Raw genomic sequence first — 10,342 nt, forward strand, 5'->3', positions numbered from 1 at the left:
GATCAATCTTCAAGCATGTACAAAATTATTGATAATTGTTCTTATATGAAATGTGAAATGTGTTCTTATATAAAAAGTGAAGTTTAGTGGTTTGCAACATAAGTAATCGGGTGGTTTCTTTACGGGGAAGTGATGTTGAAAAAGAAAGGGCGGGCGGACAGTCCGCCGTAGAACTGTTCTGGTTATAACGCGTATTGTGTTAACACTAGCCTTTACCATTCTTTCCCAGTGTTTATTTTGTTTAAGTCGCGTTTAAGCTTCAGATTCTTCATGTAAAGTTAATTATTTTATTATTATTCATAATAAGATGGCTGTATCACATCAGTGGTTTGTGCAGTGGACCTCTCCGTCCATGGTATTTGCTGATATCAACTACCATTACAGTGCAGTGAACGATTGGAGTAACGAACCTCCTCAGTGGTCTTGGAAAGTAGGTCGGGGTGGTGAGAGAAGAAAAAATAATAGAACTTCTTCAAGTGAACCTTTAGAAACTAATAAATATTTTTATAACAGAATCCGAGTGGATACAGCTCCTGAAAATGGTGAGTTTTTTTTATTACTATACTTTATAAAATCGGCCGTCTTATAGTTAGTTTTTATTTTATATTATCAAGGAGGCAAAGGTACATGTTTCACCACATAGTAAGTGGTTACCGCTCTATATAGACGCCTGTCACACGTGCGTTGCCTACTTGTGGCTTATGGTATTTACACACAGATATAAAATTACACAGTAAACATTTATTATTAAGTAATTATTCTACAAAAATTATATTTATTACGTCCATAAGTAATATAACATTATTATAAGTACTTAAACTAAAATAATAATTTAATCTAACAAAATTTCTTTATCAACATGTCTATGACGCAAGTGTCAGTGATAGCGTTACAAATTCTGTTTAGTCAACAAACTTTGTATTACATTAAAATGACTATTTTGCATAAAAGAAATAGATCAATTTCAGTAGATTAGCTGGTGAATTTACTTTTTTCGTATCCGGTGCGATGCTAACGCACTTTTTGTGACTGATTGAAGCAGTCGCTTTGCTTTCATTCGCTGGAAGTTCATGCTTTTTAACCACACTATTATAACTGCGTTTAAGTTAATGGTTCCCATAGATTTCGTTTGGATTATTATTTTTATTGTTAACATTATATAACACAAGTTACAATTACAACTCGAATAATAAAAAAGAAAATGTATTCGTAGCTATTTTTATTGCCCCCTTTTGTCTCCCTATGTAAGAATAGTCCATTTTACATGTATAAACATTTTTTAAATCGATGCAGTAGTTACGCAGATTACCCCCTACATACAAACTCACAAACTTACAAACACTTCCTTTTTATATCCCTACTTCCAACATATTATAATATATTGGAAGTAGTGATATGATCCATTTTCATTATAATTACTTATCATATGTTTTGCATCAGTGTATTCTATATTGGGCTGAGGTGCTGTAGCTAAATCTTTTCTATGCCGAATGTGTAAAATTCGACTTTCATCTAAAACTTTCGCATTCAAATTGGTTTCGCCCCGGGAAACCACTGCCACATCAAAATCCATCACAGTGCATGTCAAAGCGTGATTGGGAACATCCATTCCAATAAATTAGCACATTTAGGTAACAGGTAATATTCATTGATAATAGGTATTCTTATTAAAGAAGATATAAAAGGTCATATTCAAAAGAACAATAAAAATAAAATGAAAAGTTGCAAATAAAATTTTCTATTGAAAATATTATGTGCAACAAGTTCACGTTTTGCAATCAAAGATACAATTTTTTATTGCATGGCCGCTCTCTCTTTTACCCACTGGCTGCAATGTGTTAATGTTTTTTGAATACCTCTGTAGCCTACCATTATCATTATGTATAACAATATTTATACATTTTTTTTACTTTTTGACTTCTACTTGCCTATCGCTTTATGTACATAAATTCCCTTTCTTCTTACAAATCCTATTATTATGTAAATAATGTTAAGTACCATTTATTTCTATGATTTTACAGCAATTATAAATTAAAATCGATGGAAAATCTTTTACTTAACGTAAACTTATATTTGTTTCATTTTCAATAAAATCAACTATAAGTACTGTGAAGATTGCTTACATATTTGGACTCGTAAGAAAAAAGCGGAATATACTTAGGAGATTCATTTTAGTGTGCGTAAATATGTTTAATGTCCACCTATATACTATAGTTAGGTACTTACAATAAACACATAAGTCCTCCACGCATGGTCTTGTGTAATCTAGTAGAATCATAAGGCCTAAGTGAAAGTAAACTCAGTCAAACCCACATTGATTAGTTAGCAGGCAATATCAATTTACATTAACTTAAACTCATATTATAAAAATACCTATAAATTTAGATCGACGACATATCGGTATTCAAAACGATACCAAAATCAAACTCAAATTCAGGCCAATTTCGAATCCCAATAACTTCGTTGTGAATTTTCATATTAAGCAGGTATTCATTTTACACGAAGGATGAGATTATTTTTCATTTCACTTTTTGATCATTTGTGTAAAATATTTTAAAGTTTTACGCTGTTTTACTCAGTTAGCTCTTGAACTATTATTCTGTAGTCTATGGGAATTTGATGAGAACTAAGTTACTATTATGTATAGACATAAGCATTTGTAAGTTTGTATGTTTAAAGCGAACCGATTTCAAAAATTCTTTCACCATTAGAAAGGTACATTATCTCAAAATACCCACGGGAGCGAAGCCCCGGGCAACATCTAGTATAATATAAATGCAAAAATCTGTCTGTTTTTCAGCCTTAACCGCTGGATTAAAACCGCGGATTTTGATCAAATTTAGTATCTGTTATTATTATCACAATGTTATCTTTTATGTTCTTACTTTCGCAGTTATTTTCCGTTCTCAATAATTGCCATACCTGCTGAAGCGCGTAGGTAACTCCACGAAATAATTGTATAGAATTTGATGAACAATTACTTAGATGTGAAGCATAAACGTGAAAGTAACTTGTTAAAGGTATGAGTACATAAATAAATAAATAGGGACAAATTACATAGATTAAGACCAAGGCCAATTTAAAAAAATATTTTCCATATTGATCTGACTGCGGATCGAACCTAGGACCTCCAGTGTAGTAGTCTGGCTTGATGACCATTAGGCTACAGAGGTAGTCAAAAACATAAAATATTATAGAGAAAGTTTACATAATTCAAAGCTTATTCAAAAAAACTACACGGTCTTGTGTGATAGTGTAGCGTAAGTAATAACTTAGATACAGATACAGCATCAGCATCACGTTCTTACGAAGCAATCCAGCTGATCTTTCCACCACGTCTTATTTCGCTTTACATGACATTTATTTGATAGGACGTTATTTCACTTTTGATATTGGACGCCAAAAGCCTCACGCCTAGGTCTTCACTAATCTGGTTCGCCGAGTCGACACGTTATGAAGAAGTATTAGAAGACGAGCTAGACAGGGCCAAGAGTTGCGAAATTGAAAGACAAAGCATTCTAAAAACTCCGGTGAGCCTCGCTCATCTTACGGCGGCGGCGTTCATTGTAATTGTATCATAAAAATGTTATCTTTATATTATTTGTATCATTTATTGACAGATCAATAATTAATTTGGCTGAATGATGTTCATGTTTCTTAACAATAATACCATTGTTCGTCAAGTGTAACCAAAATTTGTGTTGATAAAATCCTTCCCTGTCGAAATGCTGTGGATAAGCCACAAGCCAGTATTGTGTTGGATTGGTCACAGTGCGAATTGTCACTTGGTTGGTTTTCCTTTTTAATATCGTGTTTACAGAGATGCATTCATTTGGTAAGTAGTTTTAGGTGGATTGTTTTTAATATAAAACACTTAGGTATAAAAAATGCCAAGATTCCGAACACTTTTTATATGCTGGTTCTATCAAAAAAACTAAAAAGAATGTTATCCAAATAATAAAAAAATATAAAGCCCGAGGTGTTCAATTTTCTTTGGAGTTACTGTGTTAATCCTGTTGCTCTGAGTAAATTGTTTTATATTCCACTAATGCACTTTCTAATATTATATTATAGCTTACATTATGGTGGTTAGGATTACATCACTTGGATTAGTAGGCGATTGTAATTTCCTGTAGCATTATCTATTATGATTATATTTAATCATAACTCGTATAATGATCTAGGTATACGTTTTATTTAGTACACTTGGTACTAACTAAAATAAGTCACATATAAAAATAATAAATCATCGCAGCCAAAACAAATCCTTACGAGGGCTGCTATTTATGTATCCGGAACTGGCCAATAATTATAGAATATTTAAAAAGTAATTACAACATTTGAAAATAGAACTCTTCGGCTAGAGAATAAATATTTTTCATGTCCCTGTCATTTGTTTTTTTCAATTGGCGCCAATTTTGAAAATAGCTTGTCTTCATTGCCATGGATTTAACTCGTGAACATTTTCGCGCGATGATTTATTATGATTTTCGGCGTGGATTAACTCAAAAACAGTGCATCGAACAACTGATTTTAACTTTTGGAGATGAAGCACCATCGAAAACCACTGTGTATTATTGGTTTAAGGAATTTCAACGTGGACGGTCTATGCTCACGGATGAAATTAAGGAGGGTCGTCCTAAATCGGTAGTGGTACAACAAAATATTGATGCTGTGCGACAATTAGTAATGCAAGATCGTCATGTTACATACCGCGAGATAGAGGCGTCTCTGGACATTAGTATGACGAGTATACACGCGATATTACACGAACATTTAATTGTTAAAAAAATTTGTTCGCTTTGGATTCCGCACAACTTGAGCGTAGATCAAAAACAGGCTCGTGTCGACTGGTGTAAGAAAATGATAAAAAAATACAACCGTGGCACGTCAAAAGCTGTTTATAATATCTACACAGGTGACGAAACCTGGATCTATGCTTATGACCCTGAAACTAAACAGCAGTCAACGGTGTGGGTCTTTCAAGATGAACCGAATCCAACAAAAGTTGTTCGTGCGAGAAGCACTTTAAAGCAAATGGTCGCTTGTTTTTTTGGTATCAACGGACATGTAGCTACAGTGCCACTAGAGAATAGTAGGACGGTTAATTCTGAATGGTACACCACCATTTGTTTGCCAGAAGTCTTTGAAAAAATACGAAAGAACAACCCACAACGCAGAATCATACTTCATCACGACAATGCTAGCTGCCACAAGTCGGCTGAAACAAATAATTTTTTGGAGGGTCAAAAAATTGAATTGACGGGTCATCCGCCGTACAGCCCCGACCTGGCACCCAATGATTTTTATTTATTTCCAAACATTAAAAATAAATTACGTGGTCAACGTTTTTCGAGCCGCGAAGAGGCCGTTGATGCGTTCAAAACACACGTTTTGGACATACCTCAATCAGAATGGAAAAAGTGCTTTGAAAATTGGTTTCATCGTATGCAGAAGTGCATAGATCATCGCGGAGAATACTTCGAGAAACAATAAAACCATATGTAATAATATATGTTTGTTTAATTTTGTTATTCCGGATACATAAATAGCAGCCCTCGTATTTCTATTAAAGTTACTTATCTATTAGAATATTTTTTTATTTTCATTAAGAAAAAAAATAGTGATCCGTATATCCTATAGATAAGTATCCTATATAATAGACCTGAGTATCCGGATTTCTGCAATCATTATTTATTTATTGACACGATTGATTGATTATCTTGGGTGCATGATATATTCGCTGTAATAAAAATTTAAATGATGCTGTCTTTGGTTGCATAAAAAATATCAATTGAAGTACAGTCAACAGCACATTAACCTACCCAAACTCATGGAAATCTTGCCGCTATTACCGCGCCATAGAGGATCATGCGAGTTAACTTGATATGCTATTGACTGTACATAACCAATTCAGTGAGAGTGATGATAACATATTTGATGATTTTATGCTCAAAATTGTCTTGACAAATTCTAGCTATAATTTGCTTTTCAAGGCACATTAGATTCGGACAAATCTATAACTGATATTTGATGGCTATTCATGACAATGGGAAACGGGAAATAGCGTCTGCCCATACCTAAATTTCTACTTGATATTTTCTATCGAAGCGTTAATAATTTTTTTTAATTTTTTAAACTGTCAATCAAAAAATTTCTAGTGTTAAATTTTAAATTTTGACTTGCCTTTCCAGGTTCACCGTCGGTAGCTGACCTCGCAATATTCTTCACAATGCTGGGTCTGGCGCAGGCGCAGTCGGTGCCAGCTGATATGGAAACCCCTCCGTTCAACACTCTGTACAAATGGAAGCAGTTAGACTTTGAATACTCATCGCCAACGCAGCGGCGGCGAGCACTTCTAGATGGGTCGGTAGATATTTATTTATTCAGTTTTATTTCTTGTAGCTGCAAAATATGCAAAGCATGCTAAGTAAATAAGTACTTATGAAAATTTTGTTAATAGGTTCGCGGTTATAGGTAAAATAAGTTTAATTGATATGATGCTATCAATTAAACTTCTTTTGTCTCGGTAGCAATGTTAAGCAACCGATATCCTATACCTATAAAACTTATTAAATACATGAACATCTAGGGCACACTGAAAATATCTTACATCGAAATGGATAGGCGGAGAAAGAGAAGATTTTAGAATTTTAAATACATTTAGAATGAAACATCCACTCAGATTAAAGTGTAAAGTACAAACACAGCTAATAGACAAATTATATTTCAGATCATTTATACCAGAGAACAACCTCCCGCTAGGGCTGGAAGTATGGGGGTCCCGCGTGTTCATCACCAATCCCAGGTGGAAGAAAGGAGTCCCGGCCACGCTCGCGACAGTGTCACGCTCTGGTGGCGTCACGTCCCCGCCTTTGAAGCCCTACCCTAACTGGGCTATGAACGTCTTGCCTAGTAAGTGAAAAATGCACACTAGTTAACAATAGTGAGTGTGTACCTATGCGACTACGAGGCACTACGACTACGAGACTAGATATCGTTTAGGCGACTTGAGTAAAATCAAAGGACTAAGTCCTTTGATTTTGCTCAAGTCTTTGCGGTTTTGTATTTCACTTCTCACCGTCGAATCATTGAAACGCAATGACAACCACACTGCAATGTGATTAGTTCGCTGCGTCTCACTTCGAATCGACTTAATGGTGAGTTGTAAATAGCAAACCCGCACTTAGCCCTCTGACACCAGTGTTAGTAATACCATACTCTACTAGAAAGAAATTAATGTTATCTTCATTTTAAAACAACGTAACATTAGACCTTGCTGCTGAAAATAATGTTTTTACTTTTCTATCGTACTGGTGTCAGATTTGAGTTATTTACGATTCAAATTCACTTCATTTTTGGAGTTTCGAAATAAGTAGGTATGGTCTTCAATTTTCCAATCTTTCTTGATTGCAATATAAAAACTATATCCGTCTATTATATCATTTTGGTAAATACATTTTTAATAAATATTAGGTCTAAATATAATCTAAAGATAACGTTTAAAAATATAGTTATAATATTACTCCCTCTCATTTTCACCCCTTGTAGGTTTTTAACAATTGAAGGTTTATATTTCTTCCTTATTTATTTCATTAGACTAACTAATTTGAATAAATAATTAATAAATAAATTATTATATTATTATTGTTTTAATACTTTCAGGAAATGGGCATAGCTGCGACGGATTAATTTCAGTGTTCAGAATAAGCGTTGACCCCTGCGGCAAGCTATGGGTACTCGATTCAGGGCAAGTTGATTCCGTAGATACTCCTAAACAAAGATGTCCACCAAGTATATTAGTCTTCGATCTTGCGAGAGATGAGCTTCTAGCCCGCTACTTCATACCCAAAGAATTTGTGTTACAAGGCTCCTTATACACTAATATAATCATCGATACTAGAACGCCTACCTGCTCCGATGTCCACGTATACATGGCAGACACATGGCGGTTTGGACTACTTGTATTTAGGTTAAGTGACCACCGCTTCTGGCGATTTACCCATCCCTTCTTCTACCCCGATCCATTGGCATCTAATTATACTCTTAAGGGGCTCAATTTTCAATGGACCGATGGAATTATGGGATTAGCTTTATCTCCAGTCAACCAATTCAGAGATAGAATTTTATTTTTCCATCCGATGTCAAGTTTTAGAGAATTTTATGTGTCTACATCAATTTTACGGGACCCTTCTCGCGTTAACAGAAGTGCTTCAGAGTTTTCTCTAGTTGGTGCGACAAGAGGTCCGTCGAGCCAAGCTTCCACTTCGGCGATTGACGACAGGGGAGTAATGTTTTACGGGCTCGTCCTTCAGGACAGCGTCGGTTGTTGGGACACAAATAAAATATTCCATAGAGATAATAATATAGTAGTAGCAAAGAACAGCGAAACCTTGATCTATCCGAATGATGTGAAGATAGATCACGAGCAGAACGTGTGGGTCATCTCGAACAGGTTGCCGATGTTCCAAAACGCGCCGCTCCACCCGGACAGCTACAACTACCGGATCCTGTACGCGGGTGCGGTCGAGGCGGTCAGGGGGACAATATGCGATCCAGATATAAACACTATAAAAAAATAAGCTACCTACAAATAGATATCAAAATCAAATCAAATTGCTGCAATAGAGTGCCGTCTATTTGATTTTTTTTTCATAGTAGGTATTGCTAAATCAATGCTTTTCAATCGTAATTTTAGTATCCCTTGACAATCTTGTATACATAGATACTTGTATGTTTATTTTATTGCTATTTAGATAGAAATGCGCCTAGTCATGTAATTTTATAAATAAATTCTGTAAAATGCACTATTTACATTTATATGAAATAGTATTTCTTGAATGCTTGTGTATGTAAGCGTATGATGACAAAGCTGATTTCTATAAGCTTTATAAATCAGTGAATTTGCAAATAAAAACAGTAATAAATATTATTTTAATTTACTTAGTGAATATAATTAAACCGTGGAGGTATTGACTTTAATTGATTTAATTTGACATTATAAATCATGATATAAAATCAGAGTATGCATATTTTCATAATATACACAGGTGTTACGCTGAAACGCTATTTATAAATTTATATATCTGCATAATGCACATGTATTACAAAGGTAGCTGTTCAAATATCAGCATCAGTTCCAATTCATGTAAGTTAATTGTGTTTCACATCTATCTATATATTATAATCAGCACTCGGATCACAATCATAACCTGTTTTGTTATACCTTTTGACTATGTACATTATGTACTTTTATATATTATTAGAAAAAAAAACATTGCAAGAAACAATAATGGTAAGCCGATCTGGCATGATAGAGACAAACACTGTTCAAATGAGTTTCTTTCGGCATTTCTTCTCAGCAGTGGTCGTTTCAAAATGCCAGTAGTTTGTAGCTTGTGAGAAATAACTATAAATATAAAAATTGACGAGAAAAAGTGCCTGTGAAGGTCTAATTTCTGAATAAATGCTTTGAATTTGATTTGAATTTTAATTTGATCAGCCATATACTCAAATCAAAGAAATTCAAATCAATTCAGAAATTAGGCCTTCACAGGCACTTTTTTACAACATATTCTAAATTAAATGATGTTTACCAAAGCTACAAACTACTAGCATTTCGGAACGACCACTGCTGAGAAGAAATGCCGAAAGAAACTCATTCAAACAGTGTTGGTCCCCATTATACCAGAAGTGCTTACCATTTTTAAAATATAAATTTATGTATAATTTAACCTATGCTACTTTCAGACACTTGAAGATCACAAATCACGTATATATTTTACAAGTAAATGTCAAAATATATGCAATAAACATGTCAAGAAAATATATCAATAATTATCAAAAGGTAGAAGTTTTAGGAAGGGTCCAAGTTTTTTTATCATTTAAATAGTCGCTAATTGTGTAATAAGCATTAGCCATCAAAGCATTTTTAATATATGATTTAAATTTTGACATTGGCAAGTTAATAGCCTCTACAGTGAGTTTATTGAACAATTTTACACTTTGACCCACGAAAGACCGCCTAACCTAGAAAATAAATATAAGAGAAAAATTACAAAATATTGCACTTACATACTCTCAGCTGATATGGAAAGTCGAAAATGTCTGTTTCACAATATTTTTATTTGTAAAAGTGAGTTGTTGTATCCCATTAGCTAGGCATATGATAATTTCCGTAGATCAAGGATCGGTGTAGCTATTAACGGACTGGTAAATAAGTAGGTACTACAAGTGTAACGATCTATATGAAAATCTATTGAAGATGTTCAGCAGAAGGTACATTGATTTCTGCTCAATTTACATGTTCATTTCAAATTAACGATTACATTTTCTGCTATAT

At 34.0% G+C, this 10,342-nt stretch overlaps 1 protein-coding gene across 2 annotated transcripts; it reads left to right on the forward strand.

Annotated features, from left to right (window-relative positions):
* Positions 1-122: 122 nt before the first annotated feature.
* Positions 123-9,508, forward strand: LOC128673555 (protein yellow-like). Of its 2 annotated transcripts, none has more exons than XM_053751486.1 (4): positions 123-542; positions 6,195-6,366; positions 6,734-6,915; positions 7,666-9,508. In XM_053751486.1, exons 1-4 carry the CDS (start codon positions 308-310, stop codon positions 8,580-8,582), a joined length of 1,506 nt encoding a protein of 501 aa, XP_053607461.1. In that variant the 5' UTR covers positions 123-307; the 3' UTR covers positions 8,583-9,508. The 2 variants fall into 2 exon arrangements, with proteins under 2 accessions (XP_053607461.1, XP_053607462.1); XM_053751487.1 differs by lacking the exon at positions 123-542 and adding an exon at positions 3,763-3,835.
* The last annotated feature ends 834 nt before the right edge of the window (positions 9,509-10,342 follow it).

Source organism: Plodia interpunctella, chromosome 11 (assembly GCF_027563975.2).
Source record: "Plodia interpunctella isolate USDA-ARS_2022_Savannah chromosome 11, ilPloInte3.2, whole genome shotgun sequence".
Taxonomy (NCBI): domain Eukaryota; kingdom Metazoa; phylum Arthropoda; class Insecta; order Lepidoptera; family Pyralidae; genus Plodia; species Plodia interpunctella.